This window comes from Haliotis rufescens, unplaced genomic scaffold (genome assembly GCF_023055435.1).
Source record: "Haliotis rufescens isolate VD_foot unplaced genomic scaffold, xgHalRufe1.0.p SCAF_6, whole genome shotgun sequence".
NCBI lineage: Eukaryota > Metazoa > Mollusca > Gastropoda > Lepetellida > Haliotidae > Haliotis > Haliotis rufescens.
In genome coordinates this window covers 60,708,256-60,736,127 of record NW_025964334.1, presented here as the reverse complement: position 1 = coordinate 60,736,127, position 27,872 = coordinate 60,708,256, and the positions used below count along the sequence as shown (strand labels likewise).

Below are 27,872 nucleotides of genomic sequence, written 5' to 3'. Positions count from 1 at the left end.
GCATCACTTCGGGCTTTCTTCTACGTCCATTTGAAACGCCGTACAAGCCTTGAAGTGACAAATGGGAGGTATTGTGAGTATTGTACGTGCGCTTCTATAGATATGTCGGCGGACATCACAGATCGGTTGACACTTGCCGCCAGGTGGCGTTGACAGAGGAAACTCTTTAAGCATGGCCGACAGTTCTGAGCTACGAATCCTCAACGGGGTCAAACCTCCGGACAGTGCGGCGGAATCAGCCAATGACCTCGCAAAAAAGTTACAGAAAACTATGCTAAGGTAAGTAATTAATTTACATGATTTTTTTCGTGGTAAGAAATCGTGACAGAGTTGAACAGTGGTCTGAGAAGTTAATGTCAACAAGCAAGGTTCTCGTCCATGTCTGACCCGAGCTGCACAGAGTGAAGACCGCTAGAGATACCTAAGTTTCTCAAGGTATCTACAACGTTTTGCACAAGTTACAGTTACCTGTGCTTCAATTCCCGCGACCGATGGCGACGATTGTTGTCACCCAGTAATAGTTACATAATAATTGTTTGTTATAAAGATAGAATTTATCACGAACAAATTCAATGTCAATTATCTTTCATCTACGGTGGATAAATAATTAATCAATTGTCATTTTGATGATGAACCACAGAAATATTTGAGAACAAATATAAACAGACAATTATTATAGATGTAAGAATTGTGCAGGTACATCCACGAGGATCAGCTTAATAGGGTTAGAATTAAACTCAAAACTTTTCTAGCCAGGGTAAAGATAAAATGCCTTTGTAAACAACGAGGAAATTGGGAAATTTGTACTAGCCTGCCCGAATTTCTACAAGCCTTGGGCTAGTGGACTAGTGTTAAGCTCTAACCCTTCCTAATGTTGGTGAAAAATCCCGAAGTGATGCAAGTTCTACTTGACATTCACCAATTTGGTGACGCCCACGAGCATGGTTACCATGGCAATGATCAGGTTGAATGTAGGACCCATGATCCTGGAGTTCTGGCTCTGGGACAAAAAAAGGCGACATCCGTTTCCTTGAACAGTGAATTATGGTGCTTGGATATCTGGGACACTAACAGCATTTTGAGTTGTCATGATAAGTCTGACTCGACCAGTCCTACTAAATAACGCCCCGGAGAAGGATACTAAATCTCTTTGCTGTTTTTATTAGCTTTAAATGCTGGACAAGTAGGACTTGTTTTTATATCGATGCTGATATTGTTCCAGGTGTTTTAGGAATCAATGTTATATGATCGTTCAAAAGATGATGTTCTTACAAAAATAATGGTACTGTGATCTTAAAACTGTAGAATTCATCTAAATCCAAAATTCTGTTATTGTGCATCCTGAGGATGCAGTTTAATTGCCTTTCTGCTTCCATGTTCTACATTTGTGCATCACGTAAAATAGTAGGACCTCTCATGACACCTAGAACATGACACTTGACCCATGTAGATCTGGGTTGGAATAGCACCCTTGCTTGTTGTAAGAGACGACTAACAGGTCAGGTAGTCAAGGCTCTGCTGACTTGGTTGATGCATCAGAGCTCCAGATAAGCTGTGTATCTGCGTAAAATATGCATCAGAAATATGCAGTAAAATAAAATCCAAGCGTATCAAATACGCAACGAACATTACAGATACGCTACAAAAATAAAACCTTTGCGTATCATCAAAATATTGTGAAGTAACCCTGTGTATTCGATAAGCAAATCAGCAACTTATTTTGAAATTATAAACGGGCATTCCGTCAACCTTGCCAAACTCCACGATGACAGTTACATCATGATCATTTGCCATCACACTTTCTTGTGGAAGTATCGTGGTATTTTTGAGTCCTATAAAGCTCTCGAACCCACACGAAACCAGTTTGCAAGGACTAGATGAATAGTGTTTTTAAATATTTAACTTAAATACCCACATGTGTAAATACTAGTGGGTAACAGAAATTTGAATACCCAGATAGAATTATTAATACCCAATGATTTTAAAATGCATGGGTAAAATACCCACAACACCAAAACCTTATCTGAAGCTCTGCGCATGTCGTCTTATCCCAACTGTGTAGATCAATGCTCATGATATCAATCACTGGATTGTCAAGTCCAGACTCAATTATGTACAGACTGCCATCATATAGCTGGAATATTGCTGAGTGCAGCATTAAACAACAAACAATCGCTGTGACAAGTCCTCGGTGCTGGTCAGTTGTCCCTCCGGCCATCCATCTGTTGGCACTGGACAAGAACACTTCTCCTCCAGAACTGTTGGAACATATCCACATAGAACCACCATTAACATCATCCGCAGAGATTACGAGGCATTGACTTTTCAGTCCCCGACGAATTCTGGGGTAAAAGTATCAAAATTCTGCAGCAAACAAATAAGCATTTCCCCTCAAACATTAACACAAACTCTTTAAAGTTTCTAAATCCAACTATTTGCTTAACAAAGGCTTAGAGAATTTTCATGATCCTGCTTTGCAATGAACATGATGAACTTATAATGTTGGGCCACCTTGGAAGTGGGAAAAAATAGGTTGTGTTAAAACCAGTTGAGTGTCAAGGTTTTGGTCGACATATGCAGGGTTTTACGAGACGCACAAATGTAGAGAATGGACATAGAAAATAAATGTACCGCATCCCGGGGGACGAACAATAACATTCATTGTACCTACAGCACACAAAGAGCCGTTATTGGTGTCTGTTATTTCATCCATCAATCATGACCGCTGTCCACTTTATCATTGATTCATTCCAGACTCTAAAGTAATTATCAAAACATTTCATTACCTTAGTGGGCCCTCATATTGCCTGTGAGGACCCTTAAAATTAATACTGGTTTTTCGAACTTGAATTTTCTTATGTAGGTGTATATCATCTTGCTGGGATATAGTTGGGTGACTTTTACGAACGAAAAGCACTGCTTGCTCAATAGATACGTAGCTTGTTACACAGGATTCCTGATATGGTGTTCACTGAACAAGGCATACATGTGAAAGGTCAATGTCACCGGAAGTAATAAGAGGGGAATATAGTCTAGATAAGCGGGCACAAGTTCCTGTCATTGTTTATATAATCTAGAAAATAAGATTTACCGTAAACTAATAATTATTGCCTTAGAGACTTGTGCAAGTCTTGGAATAATGTTTTTATGCTGTGTTGAAAATAACACTATAATATGAGAAGATCAGCATTTTTTTTATCATTTATGAAGGCTTCATAATTATGTAGAAAGTCAAATTATGATGTTTTTTAGTGATTGTTGTATGTAGTCTTTTTTTGTTAATGGAAATGCAGGAACTGTATGTGTTGTGTTTTGATATGAATTTTATGTCTGCGGTAGCTGCATATTGATGATTTTATTTTAATTATCTAAAGATTTGAATAACTCTTGTAAAATGATAACAATGTAACATTAAAAAACTTACTTCCATTACATAAACATTGCATTAAGTTTAATAATATCTCAGTCGAGTGTCTGAAATAACTGCCTGCCCGCCAGCACGTGGCTGGTAACTTTTCTGTCAGGCTCTCTGAAATTTTCCTCCACCTGCCCCCCTGTCTGGTCGATGGTTCTAAGACTAAGACAGTTTTATCATAACTTCTCATAGATTTTCAAGAAATGTTGGCATTATTTTAAATGAATCAAGATGTGATGTGTCTCTAATTGTTTGTGATTTTTCAATATTTTATATGTCTGAATGTGGGCAGGTAACTTTAAAGATGGGCAGGCAACATTTGTGGGTACCTGCCCGACTGTCTTGTTGGGTTTTAAAATTATTTAAAACATTGCCTGCTTATACTACACTATTGCTGTATCAACAGTTAGGGGCGGTCGGGTAGCCTAGTGGTTAAAGTGTTCGCTCAACATGCTGAAGACCCGGGTTCGATTCCCGACATTGGTACAATGTGTGAAGCCCAATTCTGGTGTCCCCCGCCGTGATATTGCTGGAATATTGCTAAAAGCGGCGTAAAACCATACTCACTCACTCACTATTAACAGTTTGTTAACTGGCCCGAAAATACTTCAGGTAGGACCTTTTACTGATATGAATTATCAATAAGTTTATTGATCACAATAAGGATGAACATGGCCACAATCCATTTCTTTGGTTACCATTGATACTCTATATTTACATGACACAAAGCAGCTAACTCAGTGATGAAGGGTCATGTTTATTAGGTACAAATTAAATTCGATTGGTTCAGATCCGGAAATCCTCGATGCTCGCGTGTTATTCCATTAATCATTATGTTAATGCAGGGGTGTTCAGTTAGTATGTCTGACTGGAAATAAAGTGGCGGGCAAGTGGGAAAATATGATTTACTTGCTCTTTGGCGAGTAGAAGGATGGCAGTAGATGCATTGCATACTTTGAAAGTAATTTGCATTTACCTTCTGTTTCACTACTCCTTGCTAGGGCTGGCTATCGACATAGATTACAGATATCGATAATCGCTAACTAAATATCGATCAATTATCGATAAACATTAGGAAAGTAACTTTAAGCAAAAATGCATGAAAGTCCCGAAAGAAAATCACATGTACCATGTGTAATCCACTGGTGAGCACTGACACGTTTATGCATGGATTACTTTGTGGACATTTGAGATATAACAAAAACAGTTGCTTTCCGTCTTCGACAATTTACATTATTGACAATAACAAGTCTGTTTTGGTAAAACTAAACTTTATTTCAGCACAACAGTTTATGTAAGTTATTACCGATTACAACTATTTCATATTGATAATGGTTAATATTTCTTCTCATCTACAATAATTCCTATTATCAATCTTTTCGCCAGCCCTTCTCCTTGCTAGATTAGACTTGATCTGGTCCCAGCTGTTGCGTGGCATTAGTGAGCATGTGCAAAGACAGGCAGAGGACCAGCCTACTCACTGGAAAAAGTCCCAATTGGCTTTCATCAGTTTATTCCGATAGTTACTTCGAGATTGTAGTGTACACGTTTCAAAGTTCTGAGTGATTTAGCAGGACAAGTTGAAAATCAGTCTGGCCAAGTCCAAGTACAGTATTCATGTTTCAAACATTAAAAAAAATCAACAAAACACACTCAATACATTTTTCGTCTTTTGCACCCAACGCCTTTTGTCTGCTAACATCAGTTCATACCAGAAATATAAGAAACACATTAAAGTTTACAGACGAAAATGAATCGAAAATTCCAAATTGTTAAAAATCACTTCACGTGTCCGTCATCTGCACAGTAGACTATCTAGGCATCATGTTAAAGAAACATTGAATACTTTTTGGGCAGACCAGTTGTTGTAGTCCCTATCATTGAGGTCACCTGATACAAATCTCTTTTCTTACTTCCAATGTTCTGGAAAGTAGTCATTGTAACTCTGTGATCTCCAGATTGTGGAATGAACACTGGCAGAACAGGAAGTACAATTTAAATGGTATATAGTAATTTACCCTTAACATAAAATCTTGGAATCAAATAAAAAAATAGATTACAACCACAAGTTTCGACACCTTTATTTCAAGTTAGAGGCCACAGACCCATAGAATATAACATTACAGGAATATAATTACTGATAAAGCGACTCATACAATTCCATTGCATTCAATATGAATTTCGATAGCTGTACAATAGTAGGTTCATGATTAGATGACATCAGACGAACAAAGGATTCCAGTGATTGATTTACAAAGTATTTAGGATCAATGTATCGATACCTTAAATCCTTAAAAGCAGGGCATACGAGTGCAAAACGATATTCATTTTCCACTCGACTAATATTTAATCAAAGACAATATCTACACAAGCGACATTCTGGATCGATGCCTTTGCGTCTGCCCATTTCGATCATCAACTGATGACAGCCACATCTAAATCTTGACAGCCACATCTAAATCTTGACAGCACTTGTTTCAGTAGTGTAGAGTAAAATTGATTTGTAGGTTGAATATGCCATTAGCTTTGGATTTGACGATATTGATGAATGCCATCGTTGGATGTTGTCATCGGATACACCTTGCTTAAACTGATTTCCAACATCTTGCATAATCCAGGCATAGCCAAAGCCAAACTGGAATAAGATGTGTTTTATTTTAGTGGCCCAGCAAGTTCTGTTTACACATACCAATCCATACATCATCAAATATGTTTGCCTCGGAAGTCGGCCATTATTCATAGTGACTAGTTTAGCACAATATTTTACACATTTTGTTACATAGACCACGAAATAATAGAGTCGACCACTTTCTCCAAGAACAGCATCATTACAAGCACTCAGAGGCAGATACAGAATTCTTTTTTCATACTTAGTCTCAATTTGATCAAAGACTTCTTATCCCCAAAGTTCGGAGCCGTATGTTAGGATGGGCAGAACCATGCTATCGAAAATCTTTAGTGCAGTCGTAATTGGAAAGCCACGACATATAGAGTGCAATCTGTATATGAGGAAGCATACTTTTTCCGCCTGCTTTGCCAACCTGTTTCGATCTCCTCCAAACTAGTTTAGGTGCAATATAAAGACCAAGATATTTATAAAAGGAAACGGTTTCGATCTGAGAGCCCCTGTAATACCATTTTTCATACTGCCGTAGATATCCACCATTTCGGAATACAACAATCTTAGATTTTTTTATATTTAGGTTCATACCCCATTTTTCACAGAAGTTGCTAACGCAATTTATTTGTTCTTGGAGTTTGCCCGGGGAATCTGCGACATCATCAGCATAGAGAAGTGAACATATATTAGGATAATCTTCAGATATGAAAATGACTCTGCCCTTTCCTGAATCCAGCTTGATTTTCATAAATAACATTATTTTCATGAGACCAATTTTGGAGTCTCTGGTTTAATATTTTGGTGAAAATCTTTCCAATCACTGGTAATCATGGTAATAGAGTGAGTGAGTGAGTGAGTTGACGCGGGCACGGAGGAATGTTGAGTCTATTTTACGGTCGATTTGAAACGCGCGGCACACGCCCACGAATATAGGTGACCCTGACAATGTGACGCATTGACAATAGGTACCCTGCTGTAGGCGACATGAATCGCCCCAGTATGGATGTAGGGAGCCTGACACATGGCACAGCATCTTCCTCTAACTCAGCAGTTGATGCAGATACAGATGAACATGGCTGGCTGGGTTCAAGCAACAGAAGCAACTGTTCGGTGTGGGCGATATTGATCAGGTTTCTGCACCTGGTTGAGTATATATGAATATTGATAAACAAGGAAAGGTTTTTCACGGTGAATGAGGAAAATGTTTTTATCAGCCGCGGAGGGGTAGTATTGGGTCAACAAGAGATACGATTATGCGGTATAACGTCCTTGCCGTGGGGAGGGGGCAAGGGGCCTCCTGATCCTTTATGTTTGAGTGAGTGAGTATGGTTTTACGCCGCTTTTAGCAATATTCCAGCAATATGACGGCGGGGGACACCAGAAATGGGCTTCACACATTGTACCCATGTCGGGAATCGAACCCGGGTCTTCGGCGTGACGAGCGAACGCTTTAAGCACTAGGCTACCCGACCGCCCCTTATGGTAATAGAGAGATTCCTCTGTAGTTGTTTGGATCAGATAAAGTGCCATATTTATGAAGAGGGCATATGATTGCCTTGCACCAGTCAATCAGGAAATTCCCAGTTTTCATTATTTCATTAAACAAATTCATAAGTATCGGAGATATTTGAAATGAAGAATGTTTAAGTAATTCCGATGGAATTCCATCACAACCTGCAGCTTTCTGACCTTTAAGATAACTGTGACTTCCAGAAGGGTTATGTCTCTATTACGTTGATCAGGTAGTCCTTCATTGTTACAAGGGGGCACGGGTGGCCCTGCAGCTTTATGACATTTAAGATAAGTGTGACTCCCAGAAGGGTTATGTCTCTATTACGTTGATCAGGTAGTCCTTCATTGTTACAAGGGGGCACGGGTGGCCCTGCAGCTTTATGACATTTAAGATAACTGTGACTTCCAGAAGGGTTATGTCTCTATTACGTTGATCAGGTAGTCCTTCATTGTTACAAGGGGGCAGGGGTGGCCCAGTTGTCTAAGGCCCTGCGATTCGCTGTGCAGAGTTGCGTCCCTTGGGCACGCCAGAAACCTATGATTGTGGGTTCGAATCCCGGTTCGCCCCAATTACGTTTCTAGGTTTGTCAGCACCATACCCGTGCTCGTGGGTTTCACCGAAGTGGTAAACGTCTGAGACCCGCATCACTTCGGGCTTTCCTCCCACATTAAGCTGACACGCCGCGATATAACTGGAATAATGTTAAAAGCGGCGTTAAACCCAACTCACTCACTCACTCACTCATTGTTACAATCTGAATCATGCTCAAATAAATGTTGATTAACTTATAATAATCGAGGTGGTTTGCCTGTATAAAGTAACTGCTTAAAGTAATTATGCCATTCAGTGCCACTGACTTTGCTACCTGTAGAAGACGAGTTGGTCTTTTTAAATGATTTCATAGATTTCCACAGTTCATCAGGGTTGTCACGATTACTGTAAAGTTTATCTCTGATTCCTTGGCGATAACACGATTTACTATCGTGACACACTGATTTAAATATTCGCTTTTTTTGTTTATAAATTTGCAAATCAAGTGAAGCCTCAGTCAATCAAAATTTGTCTAGGGCCCGATACTTTTCACGCTTGGCTGTCTCACACTGCATGTTCCGCCACACGGGCTGTCGGGCGGGTATAGAGTCATGTGACCCATGTCGTCTGCTCATTGAAGCTGCTGCCCACTCGAAAAGATGGGATATCTTATTGACGGCGTTATCAATATCCTTATAAATTTCAGCATTAATACCCTCAATCAGTGCTTTTGAAACATCATCTGTGGTTGGAGTTGAGATGTTGCCAGTGCTCATCCAACCATATAGGCTGTGGTTGGAGTTGAGGCATTGCCAGTGCTCATCCAACCATATAGGTTGTGGTTGGAGTTGAGACGTTGCCAGTGCTAATCCAGCTATATAGGCTTTGGTTGGAGTTGAGACGTTGCCAGTGCTAATCCAGCTATAAACGCTGTGGTGGAGACAATGAGTGTTTGACATGTGTTCGCTGTTGCAGGTTGAAGGGAGACTTCATGACAGGGGAGGGTCGTGGCGTCAACTACACGGAACTGGCCAAGAGTGACGTGTTCCAGGAGTACAAGACACAGACGGCGCTGCTGCACAACGTGAGTCTGGAGACTCTCTCACAGAATCAACTCAAAGCTTTCTTTATCAGTATCCTACACTATAAGGTGAATACGATTCGTATCACAAATATAGGGTAATGAATACAATTACAATTTAGCAGTAGATGTATTAATTGCTATACATACAATTTCAAAGGGAAACATCACTTGTGAATAAATTTCTGTGTAGATTTTAGGTTAAACAATGTAAATAATATGGAAACTTGTGACATATTTTTACCCAATATGTATTTGAACAAAGGGAAAATGTTGCAGAATGTATCATTTGAAAAGCATATTACAGTATACCGGTAGTGACAGGTAATAACGTGCAGCCCTACAATCAGGGACTGGTAATACCGTGCAGCCCTACCATCAGGGACCGGTAATACCGTGCAGCCCTACCTTCAGGGACCAATAATACCGTGCAGCCCTACCATCAGGGACCGGTAATACTGTGCAGCCCTACCATCAGGGACCGGTAATACCGTGCAGCCCTACCATCACGGACCAGTAATACCGTGCAGCCCTACCATCAGGGACCAGTAATACTGTGCAGCCCTACCATCAGGGACCGGTAATACTGTGCAGCCCTACCATCAGGGACCGTTAATACCGTGCAGCCCTACCATCAGGGACCGGTAATACCGTGCAGCCCTACCATCAGGGACCGGTAATACTGTGCAGCCCTACCATCACAGACCGGTAATACTGTGCAGCCCTACCATCAGGGACCAGTTATATCGTGCAACCCTACCATCAGGGACCGGCAATACCGTGCAGCCCTACCATCAGGAACCGGTAATACTGTGCAGCCCTACCATCAGGGACCAGTAATACTGTGCAGCCCTACCATCAGGGACCGGTAATACTGTGCAGCCCTACCATCAGGTACCGGTAATACCGTGCAGCCCTACCATCAGGTACTGGTAATACCGTGCAGCCCTACCATCAGGGACCAGTAATACTGTGCAGCCCTACCATCAGGGACCGGTAATACCGTGCAGCCCTACCATCAGGGACCGGTAATACCATGACACCCTACCATCAGGGACTGAATTAGTCAGTGTCACTTGTTGAAGCACTTCTGGGCTGGTTAAAATATCTGATGGCATTTGGGTTTGGTTTTAAACATTTCAGTTTTGTTGGGTTTTTTTTACGTCTGAACTTGATTTCGAATGTAACAAGTTCTTCTACCTTTTTTCTTATTTACTTTTAGTATAGATGTGTTTCTATAACTGCCATCATGATCAGTAACCCCCAAAGTGTCCTTGTAATCAGATTATTAATGAATATCTCGGCAGTAATTACCAAGAATTCTCTATACCTTATTGGTTTCTGCCTGGTGGTGCCTCTATACTATTACAACAGTTATCATGGTTACATACTATCACTCACATTCACTGGTCCACCATTGTGACATCAGTGGGTTACCATGGTTATATACCATCACACACCTGCACTGGTCCAACATTGTGACATCAGTGGGTTACCATGGTTACATACCATTACACACCTGCACTTGTCCACCATTGTGACATCACTGGGTTACCATGGTTACATACCATTACACACCTGCACTTGTCCACCATTGTGACCCCCACATAGAGAGATATGTGAGCCCAATATGACATTTATTATGACGCAAATCTTGGCAGTAGAGTATGACAAGCATGTCGTTGTTGCAACTGCTGATATATTATGGCTACTCTGACTGTGGGGAACAACTCAGCCTGTTGCAAAGGTAGTGAGAAACAGCCTCCACCCAGCCCATCATAAATCAGGGCCCCTGTTTGTTCTTGTTATCTCAGGTTCCTGACCGCCCCCAGGCCCTCCACTCTACCCTCACTGCAGTACACTACTGCAGGCCTCAAAGTCGCGACTAAAACAGTCGACAATGCAACCTAGATTTCAATTTGTCTACTGGCTAAAATTCAGAGGTAGCCACATGACTACCTTGAAAAATATCTTGTGGCAACTAAATTCTATTGCTATAGATATGTAGACACAAAATTAAACATGTCTGTAATTCCTCCTTAAGTCAACAATGAACTGAAATACATAAATATTAATTTAATTAGTATTTTATTTAAGTTGATAGTTTATTGGATAAGCAAGGATATACCTATACAATCTAGTAACATAAATTGTTTGAGTTGCAAATAACAAAACTCAAGTACAGTTTCCACTAATATCATGAATATACGATTTCAAGACTATGCTGTGACTTGTACATATAAAGTTATTTGATAAAAGATCATTTCAAATGCTTTTGGCTACCTACACTATTGGATTGACGTCTTAATTTTACCACTGGCTACCTGGAAAAAAATACTTGTAGCCATATGGCTACTTGAGGCCCATACTGGACTGTAATGATTGCCTCACCTCATAAATGCAAGTGGCAGATCTTGTTGAGGAGCCTCCCAATCATTTCAATTGTTTATTGTGAGCTTTTTTATACATGTAATCGTTTCCATGTGAACTTTGAACCATACTCCAAGATTAACGGTATGTCTACCCTGACAACAGTATCCTGTATCTACCCTGAGAACAGTACCCTGTGTCTACCCTGACAACAGTACCCAGCTGTATCTATCTGACAACAGTATCCTGTATCTACCCTGACAACAGTATCCTGTGTCTACCCTGACAACAGTACCCTGTGTCTACCCTGACAACATTATCCTGTGTCTACCCTGACAACAGTATCCTGTATCTACCCTGAGAACAGTATCCTGTATCTACCCTGACAACAGTACCCTGTGTATCTACCCTGACAACAGTATCCTGTGTCTACCCTGAGAACAGTATCCTGTATCTACCCTGGCAACAGTACCCTGTATCTACCCTGACAACAGTATCCTGTATCTACCCTGACAACAGTGTCCTGTGTCTACCCTGACAACAGTATCCTGTATCTACCCTGACAACAGTACCCTGTGTCTACCCTGACAACAGTATCCTGTATCTACCCTGACAACAGTATCCTGTATCTACCCTGACAACAGTACCCTGTGTCTACCCTGACAACAGTATCCTGTATCTACCCTGACAACAGTATCCTGTATCTACCCTGACAACAGTACCCTGTGTCTACCCTGACAACAGTATCCTGTATCTACCCTGACAACAGTACCCTGTGTCTACCCTGACAACAGTATCCTGTGTCTACCCTGACAACAGTATCCTGTATCTACCCTGACAACAGTATCCTGTATCTACCCTGACAACAGTACCCTGTGTCTACCCTGACAACAGTATCCTGTATCTACCCTGACAAAAGTACCCTGTATCTACCCTGACAACAGTACCCTGTATCTACCCTGACAACAGTACCCAGCTGTATCTACCCTGACAACAGTACACTGTATCTACCCTGACAACAGTACACTGTATCTACCCTGACAACAGTACCCAGCTGTATCTACCCTGACAACAGTACCCTGTATCTACCCTGACAACAGTACACTGTATCTTCGAGAATCAGATTGCCAGTAGACAGATGGGGTCCTTGTTATCGCTCATGTCCGACTAAATGAACATTTCACCGTGACATAGCATCTTCATCTCTCGGGGAACAAGGGAATGTATCTTGACCGAACCCAACCAGGAGTGACCTAGAGGATGTTGACCCTTCAAGATAGTGGCCTTACAGCCGTGGACATTAGACTTAGAAAGAGCAACTGGAAATGTCTTTGTGAACTTGTGAACAATATTCAGACTAATATTAGGCCTTTGATACACACAGCATTTTGCGATGTGGAAACTCCATAAAAGCTTCAGGAAAACTCCAGGAAGATATATTGACATGTGGAAAGAGGTTATCCTGGGGAGATGTATTGACCATTATTGGAATTCAGAAGGTCAGAACAGATTAAGTCTGCTCTGGGGTAGCATTATGCAGATGGCTGTTACAATGAATGCTCGTTCCACCCGTGACGAACAGGTCTGGTTGTTGATGAAACATAGTGATAGCTAAATAGACAGATTTTTTATTCTTTTTTTGTCTTTAAATGTAATATCCAGTTATGTATGACTGTTTAATAATCTCATACCAACTTTGACTGGAGTAGGTCCAATAGTTTTTCAGATATTGTAGTAAACGTTGGTACCTTAAATTAACTTCCAGACTATAGTGCAGTCTCCTCTGAGTGACTCATTACTTTACATTGTGTGGCCTCTAACTGTACAGTGTATCCTTCATCAACAGCTTGTATGCCCCCAAGGCCAGCTGTGTCCAACGTCATCTATTATTCACACTGACGAGGCTGAGTGTTCAGGGATGCTATATATCCTCAGTTGTATTGTGTCAAGGTCACAGGCAATTTGTAATTGATATAACTACAGTGGACTGTTTCTGATCGTGTAGCTCAAGGTGACAAAACACCTTTAGGGGCGGTTTGGTTTTTGAGAAAAAAAAGTCTTTATTTCTTTTGAATGTCCCAAGAGTATGTACCTTTCACACAGACATATTTTTGTTATCATATAAGAATTTGTTCCTGTCTGATCAGATTTCATCTTTTTCCATTGTTTATTATTTCCATGTGATTTTGTGTGATTTAAGTTTTGGCAGACTACTAACACTAAAATAGAAAGTCTTATCTTGGAAAGCACTTGTCATACCCAACCTGCTACGTACACTGTGATACTGCCAGACCTCACTCTGACAAAACCGCCTCCGTGGTCTCGTGGTAGAGCGTCCGCCCGGAGAGCGGAAGGTTCGGGGTTCCATCCCCGGCCGCGTCATACCAAAAGACGTTAAAAGATGGTACTTGTTGTTACCCTGTCTGGCACTCGGCATCAAGGGGCTAAAACAAGGACTGGTCGGCTCGGAGTCAGTATACTGTGTCTGAGTGGGGTATTCATGTTAAACTGCGGCATGGTATCTCAGTGAGCTAGCACTATAAATCGGCATCAGTCTGGACTAGTACAAGCAGCCACACAAAACACACACACGTACATGCACGTCGCTATATAAGTGCAATAATCTTGGACGCGACGTTAAACCCCATTTCACCTCACCTCACCTCACTCTGACAAATTGTTGTGAGTAACGGATGACCTCCACAGTTGACCTCCACGGAGAGATCTATGTGTACCTATAGATGTTCTAAATGTAAACCTGAGTTGTGTTCTATGCCAGGCACATGCATGACCAAATGGATGCAATAGGAGAATAATCACTTTGTTTTTCTTATATTTAAATTAACTTGATTAAGAACTGTAAATCTTGAAATTAACTAGAGCGTGAATTTACTGCAAAAAATGCGAGTGGTCTTTGCTCACATTAATTAACTTCACTGTTATGTCTCCAAATGACTATCAACAACAAGACGGCCTCACTGCACACTTCGGATGGTGGAAATACCAATTTTAATATAAACACAAACAAGGTTTATTGAGCAGCAGTTTTAAGAAAAACACTGTTTATTATTTTTACGGATTTGATTGGATTAGATTAAGGTAAGGATATGTTAATTCCACTGGGGATGGGGTTGGGGAGTCGTATTGATATCACATTTTTGGCAAGGGGTCAGCAGTCGTATTAATTTGGAGATGGATTAATTTCCATATTAACAGTATATAGAGGTTGCGCCTGATGCATGACAATAGGAATTGGCAACACTTATATTCACAGAAACAAGCAGTTTTGTTGTTTTGAAAAGGCATTTGATAAATTCCTAATTGTGTTACCTGTGTATCTCTGATACAACACTCAAGGGTGGGCGGCGTGGCATGAAGAATATAATCACAATCTCCACCACCAAATGAAGCAGGCCGCGTCATGGACCTTCAGCTGCTACAGTGGTACCACGTAAATCCAATTTGTTCCCACTCCCTCTGTGGCAGGAAAAGCTTTCAGTTCTCTTGTCGTTCCAGGGGCAGTCGGGTAGCCTAGTGGTTAAAGCGTTCGCTCGTCATGCCAAAGACCCAGGTTAGAAACCTGACATGGGTACAATGTGTGAAGCCCGTTTCTGTTTCCCCCGCCGTGATATTGCTGGAATATTGCTAAAAACGGCGTAAAACCATACTCCCTCACTCTGGTCTTTCAAAGAGATTTCACCAGTTTTCCTTGGAACCTGACATATCGGCTATGCATGTGTCATTAGAAAAGTGTAGACTTCATGGACTGGGTCCAGCATATTTAACAGTTTGATGGTGACAGTATATGCCACTTGAAGCTCAGCAGCCCTAGGCCCTTCATACCTCTTTCCTGACGAATGTTGGTTGTTTAATGCTGCACAATATTCCAGCTATATGACCGTGGTCGGTAAATAATCGAGTCTGCAATTGGGATACGATGACACGCATCAACCAAGTCAGCAATCCTGACCACCTGATCCCGTCAAGCATGGTCGCCTCTTACAGCAAGCATGGTCGCCTTTTACAGCAAGCATGGTCGCCTCTTACAGCAAGCATGGTCGCCTTTTACAGCAAGCATGGTCGCCTTTTACAGCAAGCATGGTCGCCTTTTACAGCAAGCATGGTTGCCTTTTACAGCAAGCATGTCGCCTTTTACAGCAAGCATGGTCGCCTTTTACAGCAAGCATGGTCGCCTTTTACAGCAAGCATGGGTTGCTGAAGACTTATTCTACCCCATATCTTCACGGGTCCCTTACAACAGTTAACAGATAGGCGTGGACATAGCTGTACGGATCATTGTGACGGAGGGTGAAGTGTTATCTCACTGTAGTAATGTCTCCTTTAGTTGACAGGATTAAAATTACCACAGTAAATCAAAGACCTGGTACTGACAGTATTAAGGTGACCTTACAGTATTAAGGCGACCCAAGTGCCTGTCTCTTCTTAAGGCTGTATTGCCCTCTTTTTTTGTCTAGTTTATTTTCACTTCTTTGAACAAACAAGATTCTAATGAGCCCCATGGCGGGGGATAGTGATAACACTGTTTTCTTATTTTGCTTGTGATGGGAAGATTTACAGATTTGAGGAGTTTGGATGATAAAACACAATGCAACACATGATTTATTTTACCACAACCGTACAGTCAGACCTACCAACAAGACTTACTATTTTATCAATATTACTAATTTGTTACACCAGTTATACCCCATGTTCCTATCTGCCTCGGTTGGGAGGGTGTGTCTCTGCCACCAAGTGACATCGGCTGAACCTTGTACCACATTGGGGTAATTCAAGTACAGCTGGTCCCCAGTAGGGCTGAGACGAGTCCAAATTTACTACTCGGGTACCCAGCACCCTATTACCCGACCCTACCCGGGTACCCGTTGTAGATATTTATGATAGGTACAATCTGTCCGATTTGGAAAAACTTGACCATAGCCCTGGCAAAATGTATTTAGATACACGTAAAACGATCTGGTCATGCATACGCTGAAGTTTATTGCATGAAGCTATATTTTTGTTCATAATGTGACATATAAAAGTCAGAAGGATGAGTGCATTGTCAGGAAGAAAAGGGAACATTAGTGACTTGTAGTGTAACCATAGAGTTTTAGATTATTGTTGTCATTAAACAATATATCACATGACTAACCACGGGTTCGGGTAGTCCTGTGGGTACCCCAGTCCTACAGAAGACCCACCTGACCCAGCCCTCGTCCCCAGCACCCCATGCTTGTCATACATGTATCTGTTTGTTGGTTAATGCCGCACACAGCAACATTCCCTACATGGAGGTCTACCAAGACTCAGAGAGATGTGATTCCATGATATGCTGAGTGGAGATCTGTATAAGATCAATACCAGTACTTCAGTGCACACTGCTAATTATTGTTGACTGTGTATTGATTCCATGATATGCTGAGTGGAGATCTGTATAAGATCAATGCCAGTACTTCAGTGCACACTGCTAATTATTGTTGACTGTGTATTGATTCCATGATATGCTGAGTGGAGATCTGTATAAGATCAATGCCAGTACTTCAGTGCACACTGCTAATTATTGTTGACTTGTGTATTGATTCCATTGTGTGCATGCGTGTCAATCATCTGCAACTACAGTAATGGGGCCTCAAGTTTAGTTTCAGGTCGTTAAGGAACGATTCAGCTCTTAGATAAGACAGGATTGTATGTTGCACTGATTGAACAAAGACCTGCAGAGCCAGGGTGCTCATATAGGCATTGAAAAATACTATTCAACAGTTTTCATTCAAACTTGGTACATATATTAATCAAGGGCTGAAGTGGTGCCTTTTGCTATTTAGGGATTTTTAAAAATAAATTAAATTCCTATTTCCATGGCAACAAGTTTTCTCTGTTCATAGTGGTGTGTTTGTCTGGATCATATCTCTAAAACATATAGGTATTCTTTCTTGACACTTTCAAGACCAGTTTGTCAAATGTTGCCTTTTTATTCTTGGGGGTTTAATATTTTGTTTTGTTTCTGTGGCACCAAGACTTTATCTTTGTTCATGGTGTACCTGACATGGAAATACAAAGTTCCGAATCCAAATTCCATGGTATTGTTTTGATGGCTCAATAACTACTCTTGTGTATGGACAGACAGATTAGATAGAAATTTTCTTACCAAGTTAGACTTAACTTAACACTCAGATGATTTGTTCTTTCAAATGTGAGGGCCGGGGGCTTTGTCTGATGACTTGTTTTTATAGTCAACATTAACTTCCATGTTATTCACTAGCGTATTCGACGTAATAAGCGCCCAGGGCGCTCTTGAAATTAGAAAGAGGGGGCTCTTATTAGAATATAATTTTGGTGAAAGAGTTGAAAGATCGTACATTTTGTGGTTTAGACTGACAGCCCGAAATGATACAAAAGAAAAGTCTGTGCGTATTAGACACGCCAGATATATTTTTCCAGTATTTATATTCCCGTAATTAAGGGTGCATATAACACACGAAGGGTGCTAATTGGGATTGTTCACTAGCCAATATATTAGCAAATATCGCCATGGCGCTTATTAGAGCGGATCGCTTATTACGTCGAATACGAATATGAACAAACACAAATCTAATCTGCCCCGTGGAGGGGGATAGGATGACGCTTTTTGTCTTGTTATTCACCCTGGGTTCAGTATTTTGTTGTGATGTGACCTTGACTTTCCTCCCAGACATCTATAATGCATTAACCATCCACGGCTTATCGGAGGAACTGGTGCTGCCAGACTCGGTGCTCAAAGTAAATCAGTTCTGGAAGACTACAGCGTACAGGATTGCAGGGCTGGTCTTCACTCTGGACGACATTGAACATGGGGTGCTCCGAGGTAGGTCTTCACTCTGGACGACATTGAACATGGGGTGCTCCGAGGTAGGTCTTGACTCAGGACGACATTGAACATGGGGTGCTCCGAGGTAGGTCTTCACTCTGGACGACATTGAACATGGGGTGCCCTGAGGTAGGTCTTGACTCAGGACGACATTGAACATGGGGTGCCCTGAGGTAGGTCTCGACTCTGGACGACATTGAACATGGGATGCTCAGAGGTAGGTCTTCACTCTGGACGACATTGAACATGGGGTGCTCAGAGGTAGGTCTTCACTCTGGACGACATTGAACATGGGGTGCTCCGAGGTAGGTCTTCACTCTGGACGACATTGAACATGGGGTGCTCCGAGGTAGGTCTTCACTCTGGACGACATTGAACATGGGGTGCCCTGAGGTAGGTCTTGACTCAGGACGACATTGAACATGGGGTGCTCCGAGTTAGGTCTTGACTCTGGACGACATTGAACATGGGGTGCCCTGAGGTAGGTCTCGACTCTGGACGACATTGAACATGGGGTGCTCAGAGGTAGGTCTTTTCTCTGGACGACATTGAACATGGGATGCTCAGAGGTAGGTCTTCACTCTGGACGACATTGAACATGGGGTGCTCAGAGGTAGGTCTTGACTCTGGACGACATTGAACATGGGGTGCTCAGAGGTAGGTCTTCACTCTGGACGACATTGAACATGGGGTGCTCAGAGATATGTCTTCACTCTGGACGACATTGAACAAGGTGCTCAGAGGTAGGTCTTCACACTGGATGACATTAAACAAGGTGCCCCGAGGTAGATCTCCACACTGGACGTCATTGAGCAAGGTGCTCAGAGGTAGGTCTTCACACTTTGACTGGCTAGAAATGGCGGTAGTGCTCGTTTCCAGAGCAGATCTCAAAAACCGTAAATGTTTCTTCACCAAAATTGGCACATAGATAGGTCTTGTGGTGCCAATTGATAGATTAGGAATTTTGGAAAATATATTTTACAAGTTTCCATTGCAACAGTTTTGACTGGCTGGAAATTTCAGTTGTGTTTTCAGTAGAAATTTCAGAATTTAAAAACTGAACAATATTTCATCAGCAAATTCAGCACACAGATAGGTCTAGCCATGAACTGGTGTCTTTTGATAATTTTTTACTTTTGAAAAAATTATTATTCAAGTTTCCATGTCAACAATGTATAAATATATATATATAACCAGCTGACATATTCCTAAAAATATTTACTATTGCGGGGGATATCAATGACTTTGTCCTCTTGTTTCTAGCGTGAATGAATGATGCAATGGTTGATTTGTTGCCAGGCAACAGGGCGCATCCTGCTTCCATAGACCCACAGTTTGGTCCGAAGGATCCCCGATTGAAGTACACAATGCTGACCCCTGACCCTCGGATACACTTCGCCTTAGTATGTGGGGCCAAGGTAGGTAACTCTTAGTCACTGGGGCCAGGGTAGGTAACTCTTAGTCTGTGGGGCCCAAGGTAGGTAACTCTTAGTCTGTGGGGCCAAGGTAGGTAACTCTTAGTGTGTGGGGCCGGGGCCAAGGTAGGTAACTCTTAGTCTGTGGGGCCAGGGAAGGTAACTCTTAGTCTGTGGGGCTAAGGTAGGTAACTCTTAGTCTGTGGGGCCATCAATGAGAGGAACCTAATTCCAGCATGACTTTGTTGACCTGCTGGAGTGGGGTGACTTTCACAGATAGCTTGTCCTGACAGACTGGGTGACTTGAGTTTAACTCAGGGGCCCATGGCCAGTTAAAATTATGAAAGTCTTTGCTGAAACATATGTTTAATGTTTTTAATTGGACAGTTCTCGTGAATCATGTTATTTCCATGAGAAAATATTTAGGGGCGATGTGGTCGTGTTAATGGTTAGCTCAAAGATAATCTTAGTAGCATGACACAACTGGCGGCCAGTTTGTAATGTTCTGTCCATAAACATCTGTATTTGCTCAGAAAATTACAATGAAATATGGTAAATAGAAGCCAAAATTTAGGGTTGTTAGGGGTGAGGAGTCCTGTAGTTATGGAGCCCAGTGGGTAATTCAGTTGTGTCCTCCAACATTTAGTTTGGGGACAGATAGTTTGGGTGAGTGAGTGAGTGAGTGAGTCAAGATTTAAAGTCACATGGGCAATATTTCAGCCATATAGTGACTAAATCAAGTTATACAGTAATAATACATTCACATAGATATTAAAATCTGTGAACAAAGGACAGTCAAAGCACTAGACTATCACAGATATAGATTCTAAACTAGCATGTTACCATGAAAATGTGACTATTCTGAACAATACATTGTAAAAATGGGCTAGAGATCACCAGCAACCAAAGTTAGGCCACCATACTAGTGACCATGGGGACTTACGGTACATCTGCTTCCTGCGTGGTACCCCAGCAGGATTTACACCATCCCTCTGGCCACTGGTGATTGTTAGACATTTGAAGTCAAAGTATTTCAAAAACAACAAGCATTCTACGATTAAAATCCAGGAAAATGAAACATACTTTGAAGGAAGTGGTACTTACACACCCTCTCAGGGGAACGATACTTCAACCCCCTTACAGCCACAAACAATCACAGTTATCGAATCATTCTACCATATTAAAATCACATACTTTTTACAATACATTTAATCAAAATCCAAGAATTAAATGAGAACTTACAATAATAAAATCCTTTATGGATGAAACCTGGAAATAATTATCCCTTTTGATTTGGAGAAGGGCCAGTAACTTTTGAAAGGTGCAAACAATTTGTTGTTTAATCTACCCGTCACTGTGGTGTTGCAGTCTTGCCCAGCCATCCAGGTCTACACCGAGGACAACCTGGAGCGAGCGCTGGAGGGGGCGTGCAGGAACTTCTGTAAACAGGAAGTGTCCATGTTCACGGAGAGTAACGAGATCTGGTTGTCCAAGTTGTTCCAATGGTATCGAGAGGACTTCGGCAAGATCGATACGGATGTCATCAGGTAGGGTGAGGGGGCTTGTGTTCTGGAGTTGGTGGAGGACCTACTGGTCTGTAGTCCCAGGGTCTTGATGGGTGCAGTACATGGATAGGTGCAGTAGCTGGTTGCAATGGGTGGGTGCAGTAGATCGGTGGGTGCAGTAGATGGGTGGGTGCAGTAGATAGGTGCAGCAGGTGGGAGCAGTAGATGGGTGCAGCAGATGGGTGCACTAGATGGGTGCAGTAGATGGGTGAAGCAGGTGGGTGCACTAGATGGGTGCAGCAGGTTGGTGCAGCAGGTGGGTGCAGTAGATGGGTGCAGCAGATGGGTGCACTAGATGGGTGCAGCAGATGGGTGCAGTAGATGGGTGCAGCAGATGGGTGCAGCAGATGGGTGCACTAGATGGGTGCAGCAGATGGGTGCACTAGATGGGTGCAGCAGATGGGTGCAGTAGATTGGTGCAGCAGGTGGGAGCAGTAGATGGTGCACTAGTTGGGTGCAGCAGGTGGGTGCACTAGATGGGTGCAGCAGGTGGGTGCACTAAATGGGTGCAGCAGATGGGAGCAGTAGATGGGTGCAGCAGATGGGTGCAGCAGGTGGGTGCAGCAGATGGGTGCAGTAGATGGATGCAGCAGGTGGGTGCACTAGATGGGTGCAGCAGATGGGTGCACTAGATGGGTGCAGCAGGTGGGTGCACTAGATGGGTGCAGTAGATGGGTGCAGTAGATGGGTGCACTAGATGGGTGCAGCAGATGGATGCAGCAGGTGGGTGCAGCAGATGGGTGGTTGCAGTAGATCGATGGGTGCACTAGATGGGTGCAGCAGGTGGGAGCAGCAGGTGGGTGCACTAGATGGGTGCAACAGATGGGAGCAGTAGATGGGTGCAGCAGGTGGGTGCAGCAGGTGAGTGCAGCAGGTGGGTGCAGCAGATGGGTGGTTGCAGTAGATGGGTGGTTGCAGTAGATGGGTGGGTGCAGTAGATGGGTGGGTGCAGTAGATGGGTGCAGCAGCAGATGGGTGCACTAGATGGGTGGGTGCAGTAGATGGGTGGGTGCAGTAGATGGGTGGGTGCAGTAGATGGGTGCAGCAGCAGATGGGTGCACTAGATGGGTGGGTGCAGTAGATGGGTGGGTGCAGTAGATGGGTGTGTGCAGTAGCTGGGTGGGTGCAGTAGATGGGTGGGTGCAGTAGATGGGTGGGTGCAGTAGATGTGTGGGTGCAGTAGGTGGTCGGGTGCAGTAGATGGGTGGGTGCAGTAGATGGGTGGGTGCAGCAGATGCTTTGGTGCAGTAGATGGATGAGTGCAGTATATGGGTGGGTGCAGTATATGGGTGGGTGCAGTAGGTGGGTGGGTGCAGTAGGTGGGTGGGTGCAGTAGGTGGGTGGGTGCAGTAGCTGGGTGGGTGCAGTAGATGGGTGGGTGCAGTAGATGGGTGGGTGCAGTAGATGGGTGGGTGCAGTAGGTGGGTGGGTGCAGTAGATGTGTGGGTGCAGTAGGTGGATGAGTGCAGTAGATGGGTGGGTGCAGCAGATGCTTTGGTGCAGTAGATGGATGAGTGCAGTAGATGGGTGGGTGCAGTAGGTGGGTGGGTGCAGTAGGTGGGTGGGTGCAGTAGGTGGGTGGGTGCAGTAGCTGGGTGGGTGCAGTAGCTGGGTTGGTGCAGTAGATGGGTGGGTGCAGTAGATGGGTGGGTGCAGTAGGTGGGTGGGTGCAGTAGATGTGTGGGTGCAGTAGGTGGATGAGTGCAGTAGATGGGTGGGTGCAGCAGATGCTTTGGTGCAGTAGATGGATGAGTGCAGTAGATGGGTGGGTGCAGTAGGTGGGTGCAGTAGCTGGGTGGGTGCAGTAGATGGGTGGGTGCAGTAGATGGGTGGGTGCAGTAGATGTGTGGGTGCAGTAGGTGGTCGGGTGCAGTAGATGGGTGGGTGCAGTAGATGGGTGGGTGCAGCAGATGCTTTGGTGCAGTAGATGGATGAGTGCAGTATATGGGTGGGTGCAGTAGATGGGTGGGTGCAATAGGTGGGTGGGTGCAGTATATAGGTGGGTGCAGTAGATGGGTGGGTGCAGTAGGTGGGTGGGTGCAGTAGATGGGTGGGTGCAGTAGATGGGTGGGTGCAGTAGGTGGGTGCAGTAGGTGGGTGGGTGCAGTAGGTGGGTGGGTGCAGTAGATGGGTGGGTGCAGTAAATGGGTGGGTGCAGTAGATGGGTGGGTGCAGTAGCCGGGTGGGTGCAGCAGATGCTTTGGTGCAGTAGATGGATGAGTGCAGTATATGGGTGGGTGCAGTAGATGGGTGCAGTATATGGGTGGGTGCAGTAGATGAGTGCAGTAGATGGGTGGGTGCAGTAGCTGGGTTGGTGCAGTAGATGGGTGGGTGCAGTATATGGGTGGGTGCAGTAGATGAGTGCAGTAGATGGGTGGGTGCAGTAGATGGGTGGGTGCAGTAGCTGGGTGGGTGCAGTAGGTGGGTGGGTGCAGTAGATGGGTGGGTGCAGTAGGTGGGTGCAGTAGATGGGTGGGTGCAGTAGCCGGGTGGGTGCAGCAGATGCTTTGGTGCAGTAGATGGATGAGTGCAGTATATGGGTGGGTGCAGTAGATGGGTGCAGTAGATGGGTGGGTGCAGTAGATGAGTGCAGTAGATGGGTGGGTGCAGTAGATGGGTGCAGTAGATGGGTGGGTGCAGTAGATGAGTGCAGTAGATGGGTGGGTGCATTAGATGGGTGGGTGCAGTATATAGGTGGGTGCAGTAGCTGGGTGGGTGCAGTAGGTGGGTGGGTGCAGTAGATGGGTGGGTGCAGTAGCCGGGTGGGTGCAGCAGATGCTTTGGTGCAGTAGATGGATGAGTGCAGTATATGGGTGGGTGCAGTAGATGGGTGGGTGCAGTAGATGAGTGCAGTAGATGAGTGCAGTAGATGGATGAGTGCAGTATATGGTAGGGTGCAGTAGATGAGTGCAGCAGATGGGTGGGTGCAGTAGATGAGTGCAGTAGATGGGTGGGTGCAGTAGATTGGTGCAGTAGATGGGTGGGTGCAGTAGATGGGTGGGTGCAGTAGATGGGTGGGTGCACTAGCTGGGTGGGTGCAGTAGCTGGGTGGGTGCAGTAGGTGGGTGGGTGCAGTAGATGGGTGGGTGCAGTAGGTGGGTGCAGTAGGTGGGTGGGTGCAGAAGGTGGGTGCAGTAGCTGGCTGGGTGCAGTAGATGAGTGCAGTAGATGGGTGGGTGCAGTAGATGGGTGGGTGCAGTAGATGAGTGCAGTAGATGGGTGGGTGCAGTAGATTGGTGGGTGCAGCAGGTGGGTGCAGCAGATGCTTTGGTGCAGTAGGTGGGTGGGTGCAGTAGCTGGGTGGGTGCAGTAGGTGGGTGGGTGCAGTAGATGGGTGGGTGCAGTAGGTGGGTGCAGTAGCTGGGTGGGTGCAGTATATCGGTGGGTGCAGTAGATGGGTGGGTGCAGTAGATGGGTGGGTGCAGTAGATGGGTGGGTGCAGTACCCGGGTGGGTGCAGCAGATGCTTTGGTGCAGTAGATGGATGAGTGCAGTATATGGGTGGGTGCAGTAGCTGGGTGGGTGCAGCAGATGCTTTGGTGCAGTAGATGGATGAGTGCAGTATATGGGTGGGTGCAGTAGATGGGTGCAGTAGATGGGTGGGTGCAGTAGATGGGTGGGTGCAGTAGATGGATGAGTGCAGTATATGGGTGGGTGCAGTAGATGAGTGCAGTAGCTGGGTGGGTGCAGTAGCTGGCTGGGTGCAGTAGGTGGGTGCAGTAGATGGGTGGGTGCAGTAGATGGGTGGGTGCAGTATATGGGTGGGTGCAGTAGCTGGCTGGGTGCAGTAGGTGGGTGCAGTAGATGGGTGGGTGCAGTAGATGGGTGGGTGCAGTATATGGGTGGGTGCAGTAGATGGGTGGGTGCAGTAGGTGGGTGGGTGCAGTAGATGGGTGGGTGCAGCAGATGCTTTGGTGCAGTAGATGGATGAGTGCAGTATATGGGTGGGTTCAGTAGCTGGGTGGGTGCAGTAGATGGGTGGGTGCAGTAGGTGGGTGGGTGCAGTAGATGGGTGGGTGCAGTAGATGAGTGCAGTAGATGGGTGGGTGCAGTAGATGGGTGGGTGCAGTAGATGAGTGCAGTAGATGGGTGGGTGCAGTAGGTGGGTGGTTGCAGTAGATGGGTTGATGCAGTAGGTGGGTGGGTGCAGTAGGTGGGTGGGTGCAGTAGGCGGCTGAGCCTATTTCTGAATTATCCCGTGTGTATCCTTCTTAGAGGGGGATCCTATGTGTATTCTCCTTGTAGATGGGTGATCTTATGTGTATTCCCCTTGTAGATAGGTGATCATATGTGTATTCTCCTTGTAGGTGGGTGATCTCATGTGTATTCCCCTTGTGGGTGGGTGATCCTATGTGTATTCTCCTTGTAGGTGGGTGATCCTATGTGTATTCTCCTTGTAGGTGGGTGATCCTATGTGTATTGTCCTTGTAGATGGGTGATCCTATGTGTATTCTCCTTGTAGATGGGTGATCCTATGTGTATTCCCCTTGTAGATGAGTGATCCTATGTGTATTCCCCTTGTAGATGGGTGATCCTATGTGTATTCCCCTTGTAGATGAGTGATCCTATGTGTATTCCCCTTGTAGGTGGGTGATCCTATGTGTATTCCCCTTGTAGATGGGTGATCCTATGTGTATTTCCCTTGTAGGTGGGTGATCCTATGCGTATTTCCCTTGTAGGTGGGTGATCCAATGTGTATTCCCCTTGTAGATGAGTGATCCTATGTGTATTCCCCTTTTAGGTGGGTGATCCTATGTGTATTCCCCTTGTAGGTGGGTGATCCTATGTGTATTCCCCTTGTAGGTGGGTGATCCTATGTGTATTCCCCTTGTAGGTGGGTGATCCTATGTGTATTCCCGTTGTAGACGGGTGATCCTATGTGTATTCCCCTTGTAGGTGGGTTATCCTATGTGTATTCCCCTTGTAAACGGGTGATCCTATGTGTATTCCCCTTGTAGGTGGGTTATCCTATGTGTATTCCCCTTGTAGACGGGTGATCCTATGTGTATTCCCCTTGTAGGTGGGTGATCCTATGTGTATTCTCCTTGTAGGTGGGTGATCCTATGTGTATTCCCCTTGTAGGTGGGTGATCCTATGTGTATTCTCCTTGTAGGTGGGTGATCCTATGTGTATTCCCCTTGTAGGTGGGTGATCCTATGTGTATTCCCCTTGTAGGTGGGTGATCCTATGTGTATTCCCCTTGTAGGTGGGTGATCCTATGTGTATTCCCCTTGTAGGTGGGTGATCCTATGTGTATTCCCCTTGTAGACTGGTGATCCTATGTGTATTCCCCTTGTAGGTGGGTGATCCTATGTGTATTCCCCTTGTAGGTGGGTGATCCTATGTGTATTCCCCTTGTAGACTGGTGATCCTATGTGTATTCCCCTTGTAGGTGGGTGATCCTATGTGTATTCCCCTTGTAGGTGGGTGATCCTATGTGTATTCCCCTTGTAGGTGGGTGATCCTATGTGTATTCCCCTTGTAGGTGGGTGATCCTATGTGTATTCCCCTTGTAGGTGGGTGATCCCTCACCTGGAGCCAGGCATCCAAGACAGGGCCAACATCCTGCTCCTGAAGCTGGAGACGCAAGGAACAGTTGCCGTCAAGTTCAATGAATATGATTGGTCACTCAACAAGTCATGATAGTACAACATCTCTGATTGGTTTCCATGTCTGCAATTTATCCCAACCTATTATGTTTTAATGTCAGCAATATCTGTGATTTCTGCCTACAGCTGCCTTTGCATAAATTCCTGTAACCATGGCAACATGGTCTTTTGTATCAATACCTGACCTTGAGGGGGGAACCGGAGAGTTCAGATTGTTCTGAGCCCAGGAGGACAGAGTAGTTGCCAAGGTGACAGACCTGTTTTGTGGCTGTGATCCAGGTGCTTGCATGATGCACTTATTGTACGCATAGCCTTGCATTGTTTGCAGTGACAGTGCAATGCATCATCACTTCCATGGTTTCCATGGAGACACAGACTGCAGGCTTTGTCTGACTTTGACCCCTGCTGCCAAGGTCCAAGGTCAAAATCAAAGTCACGGTCTTGAGGTGGAACAATTTCATTAAAACATTTGTTTGTCAAAAAGTATTTAAGGCTTTTATCCTCAAGCTGATGATAACTATACCTTCCTTTTAAGATGGGGGCCCAGTTTTGAAAAGGTTTTTGTCATGTGTATCTCCACCACCATTACCAACCAAACACTCGTCACCATCCACAGCCCCCATCACTACCCACACCACTACTATCGAGAAAACACACCAGGGCATTACAACCACACCTAGTCACCCTAGTCACCTACGCAATCAGCCGCACCCCCACCTCCATAGTCACCTATGCAATCAGCCGCACCCCCACCCCGATAGTCACCTCTGCTATCAGCCGCAACCCCACCCCCACCCCCATAGTCACCTCCGCAATCAGCCGCACCCCCACCTCCATAGTCACCTCCGCAATCAGCCGCACCCCCACCCCCACCCCCATAGTCACCTCCGCAATCAGCCGCACCCCACCT

The 27,872-nt window shown here is 44.5% G+C and overlaps 1 protein-coding gene across 1 annotated transcript; it reads left to right on the top strand.

Annotated features, from left to right (window-relative positions):
* Positions 1-135: 135 nt before the first annotated feature.
* On the top strand, positions 136-27,699 carry LOC124121721. Its single transcript, XM_046484779.2, has 6 exons — positions 136-279; positions 9,055-9,212; positions 18,219-18,371; positions 19,674-19,792; positions 21,158-21,336; positions 26,870-27,699. Exons 1-6 carry the CDS (start codon positions 173-175, stop codon positions 26,994-26,996), a joined length of 843 nt encoding a protein of 280 aa, XP_046340735.1. The 5' UTR covers positions 136-172; the 3' UTR covers positions 26,997-27,699.
* Positions 27,700-27,872: the final 173 nt, after the last annotated feature.